The sequence below is a fragment of the Pungitius pungitius genome, chromosome 15 (assembly GCF_949316345.1).
Source record: "Pungitius pungitius chromosome 15, fPunPun2.1, whole genome shotgun sequence".
NCBI lineage: Eukaryota > Metazoa > Chordata > Actinopteri > Perciformes > Gasterosteidae > Pungitius > Pungitius pungitius.
The window spans coordinates 7,596,672-7,615,944 of record NC_084914.1 but is presented as its reverse complement, the minus strand read 5'-3'; the positions used below and the strand labels follow the sequence as shown (position 1 = coordinate 7,615,944).

Sequence of the window (19,273 nt, the reverse complement as noted above, 5' to 3'; positions counted from 1 at the left end):
GAGGAGGAGGGGGGGGCGAAGAGAGAGAGAGAGAGAGAGAAAAAAATGATTAATCTGTCAAAGGCGAATTTGTGTTCGGGATGAGACCGCTCTGACATTCAACCGACCGGAACCAAGTCCACAGGCGAACACCATCAATGCACAGGGATTTGACAACAAGCTGATGCACTGCCATAGCAGGTGGTGCTTGTATAACCGTCCAGGGTCTCGTCACTTGTCGTTGCTGCCAGATTTGCGCGTCGTTTCAGCACTGGACAGCGACCGGCACCATCGGACACCGAAAACAACCAGGGAATCCTGAGGCGGGGTAGGCTCACTACAATTCTGTGTTTATTACTATAATGTACTCTAGGATTGCACCATGTTCCACGGCGTTTAAACGTCGATCTGCACGCTGCGGTCGACCGGTTGGGGGTTTTTTGTTGCCTTTATTGAGTGGTGTTCGTGTTGTGCGATTTGTGGCTGGTGGAGGACACGGTGCTGCGAAAAGACACCGTACGGAGCCGCCAAGGCTCCACTCACCAAATGCCCTTGAAAGTATATGCTTCGTGCTGGTGGCTGTGTATGTGTGTGTTTGTATGTGTGCAAGATGGAGAGTGTGTGAGAGAGAGATAGATAGAGAAGGAGAGAGAGAAGGAAAACGAGAGAGAGAGAGAGAGAGAGAGAGAGAGAGAGAGAGAGAGAGAGAGAGAGAGGTTACGGTGGTAGTGGTGAGCAACTGCGCAATTGTCTGTTCCTGTCTGTTCATATCTCTTTTTTATGCACCTCTCTCTCTCTCTCTCTCTCTCTCTCTCTCTCTCCTCTGCCTCCATAGTCGTTCCGACCCTCGCTTGGCTCGGGGCAATGCGCGGCTAGATGACTTCACTAGCCTACATCAACAAGCACCGCGATATCCCGGACTAATATAGAAGCGCCACATCCCCCTCCTCTCTTCCTCTCTCTCCCCCTCTCTCTGTCTCTATCTCAATTTTCATTCGCTGATCCCGAGTCCTCCCGTCTAGAGGCACCATGGGAAACCGTGGCATGGAGGATCTGATCCCGCTGGTCAACAAGCTGCAGGATGCCTTCAGCTCCATCGGCCAGGCCTGCAACCTGGACCTGCCGCAGATCGCAGTGGTCGGCGGTCAGAGCGCAGGGAAGAGCTCCGTGCTGGAGAACTTTGTAGGCAGGTAAAATTGACCACCAGAAATAGGATAATCCCTCCTCCCGTTAACCTTGAGGATGACATAAGAGGCCTATAGAGCCAATCTCCGTGCAGAGTTCAAACCATCTCTCCCCCGTCTTTAAGTCACTACGGTTCCGTCTTGTGATGATGCCTTCACTCATGTTATGTGTTGGGTTATTGTTATTTGTTATGCACACAACCCTGTCCTGTGGCTATAGGAAACCAGTATTTGGGTTACAGTAGTACCAGAGGGATTTCAGTGCGAGCAGTACCAACTGCAGCCAGGCTACTTTCCAGTACCAGAAACATCCATCTTTCCCGTTGTAGAGGGCATAACAATGCTGTTTGTCTCCATAAAAATGATAGTAACATGGTCTTTGTCCAACACAGAATGCGGATTGTGCCAAGAAATATCCCTGCGTGTAACCATTTTGAGTCACCGACTTGCTGTGCATGTCGGCCCCCACTCCTGAAAACACACATGAATATTCATCACCGTGCCCTGGATTCTGGTCACCCACAACAAATAAATTATGAGCGGATGCATTTAAATTTATATTTTACTTCAAGATAAGGACAAAGTAAACAGCGCGTGTTGATTAAATGTTTATTTGAGTAAAACGATAGACCAGAAACACAGCCGCTTCCAATAACAAGAACTGCACAAGATACAATGTGATGGCATATCTGCAGCAAGAATATTTTTTTTGCTGCTCAATTATCTGGAACCATTCTTTTAATTGATGGTTAGTTTAATACCAGAATTTGCAGAAAAACATTTCATTTATCGTAGCATTGGTCCTTGTGTTGGTGCCAGTTGATTTAATATCACCAGAACTCTGTACCCAACATGTGAAATCTGCTTTTTAACGTTCTCACTGAGGGAGTTTTGCAATGTCTGAGTAGGTACCCCAGATTTAATCTAATTTATCTAGTAGACTAAACATTTAAGGGGCAGAGAATTCCCATTGAAAGATGCTTTTCAGGTTGAAGTATAGGAGCCACTGTTTTTAAAGCTTGAATGGCTGAACCTCTGTTGCTTCAATATTGTTTCATTCAACCTGTGCCTCACATTTTCCCTGAATTTGCATTATCAGCTAGATTGTCTTCAGTGTGACCAATAGTTCCTTCCTTGTGCTGTTTTCAACATGCATATTTGCAGTTGCAGAATAGATTTTTCCTCTTCCAGCCCTCATTGAGAGGCGTGATGCTGAGTAATGGTCCATCTGTCCAGAACTGGCTCTGCACAGTGGATTCAGTGCTGAATAGACAAGCAGTGGGCCGCATGGTCTTTTTTTCTTTAACTCATTGAGGGAGCCCCGGGAGTCGATATGTGATAATACGGTTTCTTGGAACAGAGTTTTAGCACAGGAGGCGGTTTTGATGGCTGTTGGGTGTGTGTCCTCCTGTGTGCATTTGCTCACTCGGAAGAGGACACACGTTCACACAAACGCAAAACAATTTGGTGTGGAAACCCTCAGGAAATGGTGGTGTCATCGTTTTTTAAATGAAAGCGCTTCTTGTCAGCAATGGAGCTCCTTCATTTTGACCTATTGTTTATCAGGTCAAATTGCTCTGTACTGTTGGAGAACTTTGTTGCCGCAGCAGGAGCTGAAAGCAACAGGAATTGCTGTGTTCCTTAAATGGCTCCTATTGCTCTTAGACGTTGAACTAGCGTACAGCATTCCAGATGAGTGACATTGAAAAGTAACTTGCACATTAAAATATACAAAATATTTCCCCTTTAAGACTTTAGGGGGAAAAAAGCTTAAAAATAAAATGATCATTGTGCCACCAATATCCATACGAATAGTCTTTGATGAATGTCTACATTGACTGTGGTTTGATTTAATGAGTTTTTTTCCTCAGGGACTTTCTGCCTCGTGGATCTGGTATTGTCACCCGCAGGCCCCTGGTTCTGCAGCTTATCAGCGCCACTGCAGGTGGGCGCACACTCATTTACACGCCCACACATGCTAGCATGCAGACATACACACAAACACAGCCTCCCCTCTCCCCCCTTTTAAATGGTGTTTTTTTTTTCCTTGTCTTCTATCCCTTTCACATTGGCATTATTTTTGCTCTCAGCCACATGCAGCACAGCCATCGCTAATCCCAGGTTTACATATTTATTTCCATCCTCTCAGAATGGGCGGAATTCCTCCATTGCAAAGGGAAGAAGTTCACAGACTTCGACGAGGTCCGCCAAGAGATAGAGGCCGAGACGGACCGCGTCACGGGGGCCAACAAAGGCATTTCTCCCGTCCCCATCAACCTGCGTGTTTACTCCCCTCACGGTGCGAAGCTCTTCTCTCTTGCTTTCACTGTCAAGCAACAGCACACAATAACACTTTTCCTTCACTGAAAATTGTGAAAAGCTGTGAGTCATCTTGCTTTTACTTTTTGTATTATTAGGTGGCAGAATTTGTTTTTTTTTTTAACTGGGTCTCGAGAAACAAGAAATGTGTTGTTGTCCGCAAAATAATAACACAGTGCATGAATTCCTCATATATATATCATTGAGGGGTGGGAGGGAGGCAGCTTAGTAGATCATTTCATGTTTCGGTGTTATTTTTTGCTAAAGATGGTATTTTCATAATTAAAGCTATACTGATAGATTGCTTTATAAAAAATGATTTGCCACGGTCGAAAATTAGGTGCCATTAGTTCTAATTTAATTCTATTTTTTTTCTATAATCCATGGGAATACTGAGAACTTACTAACAATAGGTAGAAACATAAATGTCTCACATGTAAGGCCGGTTGTTTTTTTAAATTGCAATTTTGTGTCCATGCAGTGCTCAACCTGACCCTTATCGACCTACCGGGGATCACCAAGGTGCCGGTTGGAGACCAGCCTGTAGACATCGAGCAGCAGATCCGGGACATGATCATGCAGTTCATCACCAGAGAGAGCTGCTTGATCCTGGCTGTCACTCCCGCCAACTCTGACCTGGCCAACTCCGATGCTCTTAAACTGGCGAAGGATGTCGATCCACAGGGTAAGGACAGGTTCACGGGGATAGGTATTGGGAGTGAAGGGATATGTATGTGAGATGAAGGAGGTCAAATGGAAGTGAATGGAGCACATAAAACGGTGGCCTTGTGGTAAGTGAAACCGACCTGGGCAAGACATCTAATCAACGTCGGCTGCATGGATGGTTCTCCGTGTCTGACCTCATTTTATGACCTCTCTGAGTGTGTAAAACAGAATATCCCTATAGAGGGTCGATCAAGTGACACGTTATTATTAGATACAGGGGGCTGAGAGAAGTGGATAGTGGAGAATAAGGACAGCATCAAAAGATACATGAGGTGGGAGGAAAAAAACGTCTGAAAGAAAAACAACAAGATGAGGGTGACATTAAGGAAATAATAGACATTAGAAGTGGGATGATGACGAATGGTAAGAAAGGAATCAAACTTAATGTAATGCCCAAAGAATTTGACCTTCAGACAGGAGGACACGGGAGAGGAGGATGAATTAGCTACGAACAGGAGGTCTCGGACAAAGTAATCTTGTGGGAGGGATGAATAATATTAGACAAGAAAAGTGAGATGGAAGAGGGTAGACGATGACAGAGAGATGGGATAATGACGGCCACAGATGCCTGGAGAGAATGACGTCACGTGGACAAAGATGAATTAAATAGGAGTGAAGAAATAAGTGCAAAGGTGGGAAAGAAAATAATAGACGTGAAGCTGTAAAGCTGATGCTGGCAAGTGTACTTTAACAAAGAAAAGTGACCCAAACTTCAAGTAATTATTAAAGAAAATGGTTCCATTAACTTCCAACAAGCAATTTGACGTTTCCATTACAATTTTCCTCCTTTCAATCTGACCCCTTTTCTAGGTCTGAGGACTATTGGAGTTATCACCAAACTGGACTTGATGGACGAGGGCACAGACGCCCGGGAAATACTGGAGAACAAGTTGCTGCCGCTGCGAAGAGGTGTTTGTCTGTTTTACAGTAAAGTGAACTATGGCAGCCACAACCCCTCTGGCTTGTGTACTTGCTATTTCTTCGTGTAACCTTTCACTCTTTGTTTGCGTTTGTGTCGCTCGGGAAAAACGCTGCCTTTATCTCCCGGGGTTCGTATGTATTCTTTCTCTCAATTGGTGTCCATGTTTATTGATTGCCAGGTTATATTGGAGTGGTGAATCGCAGTCAGAAGGACATCGATGGGAGAAAAGACATCAAGGCCGCGCTGGAGGCCGAGAGGAAGTTCTTCTTGTCCCACTCGTCGTACAGGCACATGGCCGAAAAAATGGGCACCCCCCGACTGCAGAGAGTGCTCAACGAGGTGATCAAAGATTCACTCCCCGTGCTTTCCCACATCATTAATAAGATGGTAGCCATGGTTTTTTTTCTCCCTCTTACATTGTGTGTGGCACATCAGTGTGGGTGTCAGTGGGTGGAAAATGCACTCACTCTTACTAGTTCAGTTCAGTAATAATTTATCATTTCACTCAGGCATTCCACACTATCTCTGCTGTGTTATACGTCATCTATGATTACATTGAAATATACGTCCTTTTGGGTGAATCACTGAACAGCCAAAATGGCAATAACGTACACCTGCTTTTTGACTCGCTCGTGATTATATTGTGTTTCATTTCGCTGGCTTTGTGTGTCCACAGCAATTGACCAACCACATCCGAGACACGCTGCCATCTTTCCGCAGCAAGCTGCAGTCCCAGCTGTTGGATCTGGACAAGGAGGCCGAGGAATACCGGGGATACCGACCTGATGACCCATCTCGCAAAACCAAGCAGCTGTTGCAGTCAGTGCCCCGTTTTTCCCACAACAAGAGCAGTTACATAGGACGTAGTTGATGAAAGCCAAGTGTGTGACATCCGGGAGAGATCACCGTTCTCCGACGGCCCCCATTGCCTATCCACTCTTATTTTAGATGTTACAAGTCACTACTAACTACTAACTTGTTTGTTATTCAACTGTTTTTCAATGTTGTGTTTCTCAGAATGGTGCAGCAGTTCTCTGTGGACTTTGAGAAAAGGATTGAGGGCTCAGGGGATCAGGTGGACACAGTGGAGCTGTCCGGTGGAGCAAAAATCAACCGCATCTTCCATGAGCGTTTCCCCTTTGAGCTGGTCAAGGTCAGAGAAGAAGATGGCACTGAAAATTAAACAAGGGAGATAATCAACCAGGGGGAAATTACATGACCTCTTTGGAAATATAATTATAAAATAATTATTCCCAAGTTGCCACAAACAGAAAGATACAAAGGTTATGACCTCACTTTCCTGTCTTTGTAGAGACTGTGGCACTTATCTCCAGATATTTCCCTAAACAAAGGAGCTAAAATGCAGTCTTTTTACAGTTCATTTTAACACAATGGGGTCTTAAAGGCTGAATGTAAAACTAAATTACAAATGTTGCAATCTACATCTTTTTATACACACCTTATAGTCCTCTTAATCTTTCTGTTGAATAGCATTGCTATTATCAATACATTTTAAAACTCATCATATAAATATAGCTTTTTGTGGTGTTTTTTAAATAACCAAGCAGCTGTTTTTTTTTTATAGTTAAATAACTTTTTTCTCTGTATGCCGTGTCTAAACTGCTGCTCCCTGTCCCCTTCAGATGGAGTGTGATGAGAAGGAGATGCGTCGTGAGATCAGTTATGCCATCAAAAACATCCACGGTATCAGGTAGAAATCGATCTAACCAACAGAAATATTTATTTATTTTATACACTCATCGGTTTTTACCCAAAAGTCATAAAATCCCCATAATCATTTAGATATACCTACCAGTGATGCTACCGATGCCCAATCCATCATTATTACAAGAATAAAATAGTAGTAAAAATACAGATCTTTCCATTTGGAAGGAGCCTAAAAACGTTTGGATGGGAATTTGTAATGAAGGGATGTTCAGTCGAGCATCTCTCTGTGTTTCTATGTTGGTTCAGCAGCAGTTAGCCATCACAGCCAAAGTAATTGCCACCCAAGCGAGAAATCTGACATTTAAAGTAACATCACATTTTAGCCTGAAGTCCCTTCAACAACAACCGCTTGTCCAATAACTATCCAGTTTGTAGCCCTCACCCCATTATCACTCCAACCGCAGACTACCACATAACATATGATTCATCGCAATTAAACCCTGTTTCTCCTCTTCTTGGCGGGTGTCAGGACTGGACTCTTCACCCCAGACATGGCGTTTGAGGCCATTGTGAAGAAGCAGGTCATAAAGCTGAAAGGACCCTGTGTCAAGTGTGTGGACATGGTCATCCAGGAACTGATAAACACTGTGCGCCAGTGCTCCAACAAGGTAACTCATGAGGTTTATGGGGGGGGGGGATCCGGAAGTTTAAAGGTCGAGAAGGAAGGAAAGATCAGAAATGAGCTCAGTCCTGTTTTTTTGAGTGTGTTTGTTTTGTAGTATTACATTTCTGTGAGTGATAATCTGTGACATGTGTGTTTTCAGCTGGAGTGCTTCCCCATGCTGCGCGAGGAAACTGAGAGAATTGTGACTTCTCATATCCGGGACAGAGAGAGTCGGGCCAAGGACCAGGTAACACTACTATACATGAGCACACACTACTTTGGGATTAGGGCACATGGTACACTTTAGTTTATGAGGGGAGGTATGCGACAGGTTTATATTGGCATATCTGTCATTGTTATGTTATAGCATTAGAAAGAAGCTACTCATTAACCAAACAGCTGTTAATATGCATACTGTATAACATAATGCGTTTCAAAAATAATTCTGGGAACATTCGGAAAGATCGATGCCACCGTCTTGTCTGCAAAGGATACATTAAAGCTTCCACCTGCAGCTAGTTAGCTTAGCATAGTAAAAATACACTCCAAATACCAGCATCTCAAAAGCTCACAAATTAATATTTTGTGTATTACAAGTTGTAAAATCCACAGATCAGTTTTTTTTGCAGCTGCTTTATTTACCCTGCACCCAGTCTTCATGCTTAGCTACTGGCCAGAGGCATATATATTTTGTCTTCTCATCTGACTCTCAGCAAGTGTCTTTCCCAAAATGTCAAACTGCAATGTCCCTCCAAGAATGACTCGCTCTACGTTAAATGTTTTGTGTTGTTGCAGGTTCTGCTGTTGATAGACATCCAGCTGTCATACATCAACACTAACCACGAAGACTTCATTGGCTTTGCTAAGTAAACACTATTAGCCCGGCTCCACCACGATAGATCTGATTTGTTTCGAAGATTTCATTTGTAATGTTTCCCCCCCCCCGCCCCCCCCTCCCGCTCTCTCTCCTCTCCATTCATCCCGCCGTCTCTGTTTTGTTGTTTCTCCGCCGCAGTGCGCAGCAGCGGAGCAGTCAGACTAATAAGAGCCAGAGTTCAGCAGGAAATCAGGTGAGCATTTGTCATGTCTCGTGTGTGTCACACACAAACAGCAGAGCGCGGGGTCAAGGGAGGGCCCACACTGCAGCAGGGTGGCCATTGCACAGAGAGAGAGAGAGAGAGAGAGAGAGAGAGATGCTGAAATTAAAGAAATCAAATCCAAGATGCTTTTTCATTTGAGTAAATCCTTTGCATTGCACATGTTTTTTTTTCTTGTGTTCTGTATAATTTCATTATCATAATTTTATTATTTTAACCATGCATGGTGTATTATACTTTGTGGAGCACCAGTTCGGTACAGTGGTTTGTTTTGCTTTTTTTTGGTTTTATGATTTTACCTCATTAAAAGAATTACATTGGGTTCTATTACTTTATGCCACCATGATCACTGGTGTTGTTGTTGAGACATTTCCCTTTCTTTGAACCCTTCCTGTGTCATCAAGGTGCCACTTTGCATTTCATCCCCATCCCTTAGTGAGAATCTCAGCTACCCTCTTAAGGGTGTCTGTTGGTGAGTATCGCTCATTGTGGGTTATGGTTTGCTTTGTCATTTGTGCCTGCAATAACACGTATGCCCCTTTGGGTGGTGCTCCGCAGCACCGCTTCTTCTTTTAGCTTTTCCCGCTTTTGACGGTTTGAAGTATTTCAAATAGTCCGTGTGAGTTTCTGCTGGCCAGAGACGTTTTCTTGAACACAAGTTGCGCTGGAAAAGTTTCCATCATCTGGATCTAAATCCCCCGCATTCTGTTGCAGGCCTCCTCTCCTCCAGCATCAGGCCTGATTGTAAGGGTTTACTTTCTAGCCGTTGACTTTCTAACACCTTCACCCACAAGCGCCCGAAGACTACAAGGGGTTGCCAACAATAAAAACAAAAGAAACTAAAAATCTCCTCGGTTTGGCAGTTAAAAAGTGTCCCTTCTAAGACAAAAAAGTGTGAGAAACATTTCTTTTAGATCCAAGCACTAAACAGCCCGCTAAAGTTTGCTTATGACAGAAAGGCTTTGTCGTGATTTGTGTAACCTCTTCAGTGAGTCTTTAAGTGGTGCAAGACTGACAATAATCGAACCTAATAATCACTCGGCACTGTGCCCACGGGCCCGTTTATGTTGGCTCGCAGGGGGTGACGCACCTAACACAGTTGACCGACACATGCTTCGTTGTGTGCTTGGAGCACTTACACAACGGTCACTTTAACAAGCTAACACCACAGGCCTCTGCTTGAAGCGTCGTGAACACGGTTCCCTTGAATGAGACGGCACTGATACACAATCACATGCTAGGCTCCGAGTGACTCACAATGACACAGTGACACACCTAACCTGATCCCCACATTTCATTGCAACTCATGCATTGATTAGCTGCACATTTTCGGATGTGTTGACTGAAGTTATTGCTTTAGAAGCGAGTGAGTTGAAATCAAAATGACTACGGCTGAAGACCGCCTGTCATGCTCTTGGTTTTTTTTCTTATGGTTTTAAGGTTTTCCTTCCAATTTCTAACTTTCTGACCTTGCCCTCCACTCAGGTCATTCGCAAAGGCTGGCTGACCATCAACAACATCAGCATCATGAAGGGAGGAGCCAAGGAGTACTGGTTTGTGCTGACTGCCGAGAGCTTCTCCTGGTTTAAGGATGACGAGGTGAGCAGAGCAGCAATATTTTTTACCGTGACGATGAGGTTGCTCGCAATAACAAATGCAAATAGAGAATTTTCACTGACTGTAATCCCACCTCGGCCTTACAAAGCGTTTTAATGTCTTTCGGTTCAGGGTATTTTGCAGCTAAAGACAGATATTTCTGTCAGGAGTTGGAGAGGTTGTGGAATTTTTTTGTTCTATTTATGACTTTGACGCTTATACCAGAATGAGGGTACTATAAGAGATCAAATCATATGTCCCAGTTCTACATTTCCTATGAATGTGTCCTGGAGGTACGGAAGTTAGTTTAGGGTGTAAAATGTATTGAGAAAATGTGCAAAATATTCTTTGTGGATTGCTCTTTATGTATTTAACAAAAACAACTGAAACCAATCAATAACATTCTGGTTAATGCCAAATGGAACCATCCATTACATGTATACACATAGTTTATAAATGACTTGGATCTCATGCATGAATTTGATCATCTTTATTTCCATTATCAATGACAATACATCATAAAGACATTAAAAAAACATTATACTGCTTTTGGAGAAAAACTGATTGCGTCGCTTTGCAGCGTTGGTTCCTTCCTGCTGACTTTATGGGGCAGGCTGACGTCTATCTGCCTGTCTGTGCCTGCTGTACAGGTTGGAGGTTATTCTGCACAGCAAGTGTAGATAGGCAGACACACTGCAACTCCTTCGGCCAGTTGGTGTTGTTGCTTCTGTGGGGTTTTCATTATTGGACCTTTTTTTTTTTTTTTAGTATCTCGCCAGAGTGCAGTTTGGAGAGAAATACCTAAATGTTGTGCAATCTACTCACTCTTTGTGAGCATTCAGCCTTTGTTGAAGAGTTTGACCATGGTCCTTATCATTCACCCCGTCTTTCCCTCCATCTTTCTTTGTCTCTGAGTTTCCCTTCTTTTCTTTTTTCCTTCTCTCTTTCTTTCTCTTTCCACTTGGGGTTCAGGCGTTCCCTTCTATGCTAATTTGGAACAGCCCAAATCCCAACCAAATGTTCAGTGACGGACGCCCCAAAAATATACGAACGCACACGCGGCCCCCTCAGAGAGCGCATGGGCCACACAGCACACGGCCTCTCCAGAATGTCATCTGATACGTTACTGTGGTAACGTAGGAAATGATAGACTTCGCCTTGTTATATTTCTGTTTTACACCCCGTGAACTTTCTTTAGTCACATACGAACTCGCACTCCCTCCTCGCTCCTGCGGTTGGCCGTTACTTTGGAACTGCTCGCATTCTTGGCAGGAAAATCACAAGTTTTAAATCCAAACAGCAGCCTCCAAAGTTTTGGCAGAGAGAAACCCCTGTATATCAAATATCAATACCCCCCCCCCCCCCCCCCGACGTTCAATCTTCATCAGCAGCCATCACTTGAGGACACAAAGTTGCCGTTTTGTCCCTATTTAATGCGTAAATGTGCGCATGCAACAGCTCGGATCGTTTCATGTCCACTCCTTGAGTTTCCTCACGGCCCGACATCACAAGAGCTGACCGTAATACAATCTCACTCAACCGACCAATCAAACTTAACACACACTTTTTCTCGCAGCCCATTGCCGTTATTTGACACCACGGCATCTAGTTTACATCTGCGTCCTTTGCCTTAAATTGTCCAACTCCATTTTGGCCACCCACTGAAATAACCTCACTAGAGGTGTCTGACTGTATTTTCAAACTCCACTTGATTGATTGTCCCTCATTCCTTCGGCCTGCTTAGATGCTTTCCAGCCACACTCACTCCTCCCCCTTCCAGTTGGACCACATCTTCATCAGAGCACCCGATTAGCAGCCTGCACACTTACTCATTCATACTAAACATTATGTGAGCTTGCCATTTTGTGAGTTTTGACTGTGAACATTTTAACGATTTTACTCAAACCTTTTTACATGGCAAGTTGTCAAATTTGCAATTACTGTTGAAAATTTGTGATGCACATTTATTCCAAAAAGGGGTGAAAAGAAAGTTGCGAGGGTTAGAATGCTCTTAGAACAAAATACAGATGAATATGAATCACACTCAGATTACGAATAGAGGGGGAAAAAAAGCAAAGGGTGAGAGAGAAGGAACACAGGAAAAAAAAACACACATCTTGATGACTTGAAATACCAACAGGGAGACAAAGGGAGCAACACAGAAAGACACACTGGCAGAAGACGGCCCGTGCCCAGTCTAACCAATGTGCAGACTACTGTACACCAGTATGATAATGAACAGGTAGTCTGAACACTGGGTGGACGGAGCCGGAGTTTGCGAGCCTTGGGGCCCCGTGTGCTGTTTTTCTGCCATTCCAGATGCTGGCGGGCGGCTCCGTCGTCCGTGCCCTGCCTTTCGGCCCTCTCCTTTTTGGCAGCGGGGATCCCGTACTGTTGAGAAAACTGCCACTGGCCTCATCCATGTCTGTCGCCTTCCCCCCCCGGCGCCTCTGGCTGCGCGTCTCTTGGGCTTGTTTATTTGTTTTGGTTGAAGTTTGGAGCCCCGGGTCCCCTCGCGGTCCGTGTTGGTCACGCCGGCCATGAAGAGTATCCAGCCTTGACGTGGCACATTCGCTCGGGCGACTGGGACCGACTGGCTGCACGTTCGGGGAGGGGGAATTACAAAAAAGAGGGAAAGAGAAAGACTGGGAGGGGGCGGAGGGGGGGGTAAGTTAGTGAGAAAGGGAGAGGGAGAGGAAAAGGGAGGAGACCCGTGTGCCCATATATGGGTTGTAGTGACCCCCTTGGGGAATACAACACAGAAGAGTCTGCAGAGTTTTCTAGTCTTGTCTTTTTGTATCCTCTTTTCATCCTATTTAAGTCTCACCTGCGACCACCTACCACCTCTTCCCGGGCCTTCGGACCAGATGTGGGCTTTCGTCTGCAAATCTTTCGCAAATCCACTCGTGTGTTTCTTCTTCCTCCTCCTTCGCCCGCCGTCCCTTAAACTTCTCCCTCCTTCCCTGGGTCTCTCCGTGCTGCTAAGCACTACCAGATGTTGAATTTTAACGCCAGGCTGTCATTTAATCTCTCCCTCTCTCGCGCTCTCTCCCTCCTTCTTCTTCTTTAAAAAAAAAAAAAAATCAGGCAGGAAGTGGGCCCCTCTGGAATGGAAAGAAAAAATATTGAGAAAATTTAGAGGGGGAGGAATAAAAGGAAAAAAGACAGAGCAATTTAAGAAAGATGGAGTTTAGGGGATGGAGTGTAAAAACAAAGAGCAGAGTTTCATCAACCTAAACATCCGTCGCAGGCCGTCTCTGAATGTGATACAGCTGTGCTTCAGCTTCTACCTCCGAGCAGGGGCCTCGTGTTTGAGCACCGGCCCTCCGGTGCACGCGTGTATCTGCGTTGCCCCCCCCCTCCCTCCCCCCCCCGTCTTACTCCGTTTACTCAGCCTGCAGCGGCCAGCTCTCCCTGGCAAAACGCACCGTGAAGAACGACTGTGCCTCGACCAACACTGTAACGACTTCCACATGTGTTCCCCCTTCTCCGTTTCTGCTTCCCCCTTCTCCAGTCACTCTCCCCCTACCTCCCACTCTCATGTCTCCCCCATTCCTCCTCCCTCGTTTCACCCATTTTGTTTTTGCCTATCCCTCTTGCCTTTTAAAAAACCTGATTTCACCTTCTTCCTGTGGACTTATTCTTGCACAACAGGCGATCATTTAATTGCATGAAAATGAGAAACGGGGTAAACAGCTATTGTTCTTATAAGGGCTGGTGATCCATACCGTGTGTTTTTCTTCCTTCACAGGAGAAAGAGAAGAAGTACATGCTCCCTCTGGACAACCTAAAGGTCCGCGATGTGGAGAAGAGCTTTATGTCCAGCAAGCACATATTTTGCATTTTCAATACAGAGTCAAGGTCAGTAGGGAGATATTAACATTGTTCCTTTCACTTTTCATGTGGTTGCAAATAAAATAAGGCTTTTTTTTTTACAGCAATCACGTGCAGTAGACGGAGTTAGAGAGTCCAAGGCCTGTGTGCTGGTGTGCCAGCTGAAATATGTTTCGTATTACGTATTTGGCTCAGTTTGAATGCGTGAACGTATGCATGATCTCAGGCTCGGGCAAAAAGGAACTGTTTCTTTTAGACCTGCATCTCAGTTCACCAAGTTCTTTCTTCATGTTCAGTGTGTTCAAGAAGTTTAAAGAAGTGTAAAATATGTATATACAATACCAAACATTTTACGGTGATTTATTGCAGTGGTATATTTATAAAAACAAGTTACTTGAGGGCCTTGATGATATAATAGTAATGTTGAAACCAAAAACACAGGAAAAAGCCCCTACAGTACTGTAATCTATCCATGACACAATGCATCTGTTTAAAATGTGAAGTATCAGGGCTGCGTGTTTACTAATGGTGCCGAACGTCCTGTTAGTTAATATATGGCAACTCAGTTATCTCATCCCTCCTGGTTCAAAACCCCCAAAAAGTTGTCCATGTTTTGAAATAGTTAATTGTTCAATCAATCGGCGGTGTCACATGATACTTTCCTATGTCCCGGTTGTTTAGGAATGTGTACAAGGACAATCGCACCCTGGAGTTGGCCTGTGACTCTCAGGAAGATGTGGAAAGCTGGAAATCTTCTCTCCTGCGTGCCGGGGTCTATCCTGAGAAAGTCATGGCGGTTAGAACACTCATATTCTACCTCAATTGGTCCTTTTGTCTATCTGTGTCTGAGTTTCTTAGCTTTTGATCCTATCATATTATCATTTACCGTTTAGTCAATTCTTTGCACTGCACCCAACATGTTTTGTAGATTTAATCCCGTATTCTTGCATGAACCTCCCTTTTTCTCTCCCTTTTAAAAAAAAGTCATTTTCCTTTCTTCCCTCTGCAGGTTGAGAGTGAGACCACCACCGCTGCAGATAACTTCTCCATGGACCCTCAGCTGGAGCGTAAAGTGGAAACCATCCGTAACCTGGTGGACTCCTACATGGCTATTGTCAACAAGTGCATCCGAGACCTCATGCCCAAGACCATCATGCATCTCATGATCAACAATGTAAGAAAACATCACATCGTCACATTTTCATTTGTAGGGTCGACGGCTTGATTTAGCTGTTATTGTATTAAGTTACTGCTGGTGACAGGCCATGAACGATCATCCTGCCACTAGGTCAAGGACTTCATCAATGCTGAGCTGTTGGCCCAGCTGTACTCTGCTGGTGACCAGAATGCCTTGATGGACGAGTCCCAGGAGCAGGCCCAAAGGAGGGACGAGGTGCTGAAGACTCACCAGGCCCTGAAGGAGGCCCTGGCCATAATTGGTGACATCTCCACCACCACCATCACCGTCCCCATGCCTCCGCCTGTTGACAGCTCCTGGGTGGGAGGTCCAGGTGGTCCTCGGAGGTAAAGTTACTAGAGCCAAACTGACTATACATGCACATCCCTTCTGCACTCGTTCTGTCCCCAACATGAATCAACGCTATATCATCTCTGCTGCTCCAGGTCTCCTCCATCCAGCCCCACTGCCTCCAGGAGGATGTCCTCGGGCCAGCGGCCGAGCCCCCGAGGGGCCCCGCCACCGCCAAACCGTCCAGGACCCCTGGGGCCCTTCAACAACAGTGCTGACAGCCCTCAGGCTCCCAGCCGCCCCAACAGGGCCCCTCCTAGCATCCCCAGGTAAATAACACACGTCTTTGAGGGTATATGAATTATTAGGACCGTAATATTGATGGTACAATTTGTCATTGGAATGAATCATACTTTATCTTTTGTTAAAAAGTGATCTATTTGCATGCAACTGGAATTACAATCATATTATTTAAAATCGAATCCGCTTCAAAGTGAAGAGCTCATTTGTTTCCAGCCAATAAATGTAATCTACTTTTCTATGGAAAGCCACGGTGAGGTATAGGTTGTAATTATTGTAAATATCGAGCTAATATGAGCTGTTTTTTTTTTTTAAACAGTGAAATGTTCAAAGAATAGTTTCCAAGAGCTCTTTCCAGGAAAAGTCTTTCCCCCAATTTGGTCGTAAAGACGGCTAGTGGCAAAAGCTTCATATTTTTAAGCCTCTCATCTACCTCTGCAATTTTGTTTTCAACAATCTTTCGCTCTGTAGTTTTGACTCTTTGCGAGTGGTTGAAGATATTTCTATAAATTTACTTTAAAACAAACCATCACAGATCTCTTAAAGCTGCGTGAAGACTAATCATGTTTCTTGTCTCCTTTTGTCTCATTTACTACCTTCTCCTCATTTGTTTTAATCTCCTTTCCACCCTATTCTCTCTGACACTTCTCCTTACACATTATCATTCATTTTCACACCCAAGCCGGCGGCCCCCGCCATCTCCCACAAGACAAGCCCCGCCATAAACATCTAAATGGGTTCCTCATACACGGATCTCCCTCACTCATCCATCCCATCACTCCTCTATTAGCCATTCTTCTGCTGTCCTGGACCCTCCTTAGTGCAGACAATGAAGTCTTTGACCCCCTGACCCTCAATTCCCTGCCAGGTGACGATGTCCATATATGTATGTACAGTATGGTACTTGTATTGTGGTGTATGTGTATGTGCGCTTGTTAATCGCCTGTGGTCCAGGTTTGCTAAGCAGATCCACTACCCGGTATCCGTCCCTGGAACCTCGACCCCTCACCAAGTCAACCACTGCCCCCACTTGCTGCTTCTCCACACAAATATGCTCAGCAGCCGCACTGCCCTACTCATTCCAAAATGCAGCATGGCACATAAGCTGCTTTTATTGCATGGGAGTGTGTGTGTACTGTATGTAGAGTGTGTGTGTGCACGTGTTTCGTGTGTATGTATACAGGGGAGGGACTAATTTGCCTATATGTAGGCGGGGTTTGATTTAGTATTGTATGAATTTATTGTATAATGCCCCCTTAAGTGTTAATTATCGGCTTAATGTTCTCTTAGGAACAGAAGTTGTATCTTAGTATGTGGGCGTGTACGTGTGTGTTTGTGTGAGAGTAACTCTGTGTACGAGTGTGTGAGGACACGTGTGCATGTGCCGTCCGTCTGCACGTTTGTTGCCGTTTCATTTGTATTTGTTTTCATGGTCAAAGCTGTTAATGGTGAATCATAAAAACGCTTTGGGGTCAATTTAATGTTGGACTTTTGTGAGTCGTTCCTGTGTTGTAGTAGCAGCCACACACACATAGCAAGGCTGAGGAGCACTGTCAGTATTCTCTATATGGAAACAGCCTCAATAATACATTTAACCTTCTCATAGGTGTCCACCTGTGCTGTATCAATGGTCAAGTTGTGACCCTTGCAGCCTTAAAACTCCGCTTCAGATGCTGACCTGTGAGATGGGAAAAAACAAAACAAAACGTAACCCAGAGTTCCCCATTGAACGAACAAAGAACATGCATTTACATGTTTCCATCTAGACTTTTTCTCAGGTTTGAAACTTGCAAAACCCCTCGCCCATCACAAACTAGCGCTCCTTCTCCTTTCTTAACTCTATCCTCTCTCGTATTTCCTCTTCCCTCACGACCATCCAGGCTGGTCGGTCAGCATCTCCATCAGAGCTTAAGGTGGTATTGTCAATGTTCAAGTGCTTCTCTGTCAGTTTGTTATTGTGTATGTGGGCCTAAACTGTTTTCTGATGTATATAGGCAATGATAAGGAGATACTGTACCTGTGGACTATTAAGACCTCATCAAGGATCCTAGCGCTTTAATTGTTCTCTGTGTCTCTATTCTCTTCTCTCTGATTTAGACTGCCTTACTGGCATGAGTTACACTTCTGTATTGCCAAAGCTAAATGTAGAAAGAGAATTGGAAAGTTGAAAATAATTTATCAAATCAGCTGAAGAACAACAAGAAAATGGTTCTCGTTGTAGTGGGATGGCATTGTTTAGCAGAGGGCATAATGTTAAACCGGGGAATTGCTTCGGTTGTTATTTTTTGTGTCTCTGTATCGCTCCTCAATAAACTTCTTCCTCATAATGTCTCACTTTGTCAACACAGTCTTTATTGTAGAAGTCGCTGGTATTAGTATACTAATATTAGTATTATTACCAATTACATGGTAAATTATTATAAATACATAAAGGGAAATGTCTGGATTTGAAGAACAGTGTGCTGTATACCTCACAGTCTCTGCCAATGGTAATAATCCTTTACATTTAACTAGACGATGTGTCCTTTGATGAAAGTCATATATTTAAGCAAAACATAAACCTAATAAACATCTACCAATGTAACTAAAAATATCTAAATGATGATCACAACTTTGGAGCAGAGTATGTACAACATTATCTAAACAAGTGCATTTAATGATGGCTTTGGTTGAGTGATGCGTACTATGCAAACTGCGTACTTTGAAAGATTAAGCAAACCAGCTCATTCATTTTACATTTATTGGATTACTGAGGAATCAACGCCCGCTTTAAGCCACATGATGGCAGCAGAGACCTCACCTAAATGTACAGTTATTGCAGTTGTGAAGGGATTTAAAAATGGGCCAAATATTTTTTATTTCATTTCAATGTTGATTGATCGGAAAAACAGGCACTACCGTGATTTACTTTACTTATCAACAGCTGGCATGTTGGATGCTGATACAGTTGTATCCGTTTTATATGTCCTAATACGTCGTGCATGGTGAATGTATCGTATGTCCTGTGGTTACAGTAATGGAAGTGATCACACAGTAGATCATACATGAGGGTATGAGATTTGGGCAGGAGGTGCACCCTTTCATTGGGCGTCAGACTAGTAGTTAGTTTCGTTGCCCTCACCAAGGGGATTAAAATAATTTTGTTTTGAATGTCGCTCTGTTGGCTCCATCTAGTGACCTCAACATAAACATGCAATTTGTAAGACTGCCTGGATTCAGTATCAGGTTACTGCAGTATTGTTTTTGTGGAAAAGAAATGAGGAAATGAAGTCCCATGACCCAATTACCACTCCTTTTTGGATTAACCTCGATGAACAACACAGTTATGACATGCTATTTAGACATATTCATTAATCATCACAACTATGGTGACTTTTGAAAGGAGCCGCCGACACAAAATACCTCACTAAGAGCAGCACCGCCCACGCAGGCGACCGTACCCATCGAAACAAACGCCCCTTCCACATGCTCAGTTTAAACTGCGCACCCGCCTCTCTGCCTTCTGATTGGACGGTT

The 19,273-nt window shown here is 44.2% G+C and overlaps 1 protein-coding gene across 1 annotated transcript; it reads left to right on the top strand.

Moving 5' to 3' along the window:
- Positions 1 to 36: 36 nt before the first annotated feature.
- dnm3b (dynamin 3b) lies at positions 37 to 18,088 on the top strand. Its single transcript, XM_062557562.1, has 21 exons — positions 37 to 307; positions 815 to 1,169; positions 3,035 to 3,108; positions 3,313 to 3,462; positions 3,964 to 4,167; positions 5,019 to 5,117; positions 5,309 to 5,469; positions 5,807 to 5,949; positions 6,148 to 6,283; positions 6,774 to 6,841; positions 7,328 to 7,466; positions 7,623 to 7,709; positions 8,258 to 8,328; positions 8,478 to 8,532; positions 10,045 to 10,158; positions 13,907 to 14,016; positions 14,671 to 14,785; positions 14,999 to 15,163; positions 15,278 to 15,513; positions 15,613 to 15,786; positions 16,440 to 18,088. The coding sequence occupies exons 2-21, from the start codon at positions 1,009 to 1,011 to the stop codon at positions 16,480 to 16,482; spliced, it is 2,505 nt and encodes an 834-aa protein (XP_062413546.1). The 5' UTR covers positions 37 to 307; positions 815 to 1,008; the 3' UTR covers positions 16,483 to 18,088.
- Positions 18,089 to 19,273: the final 1,185 nt, after the last annotated feature.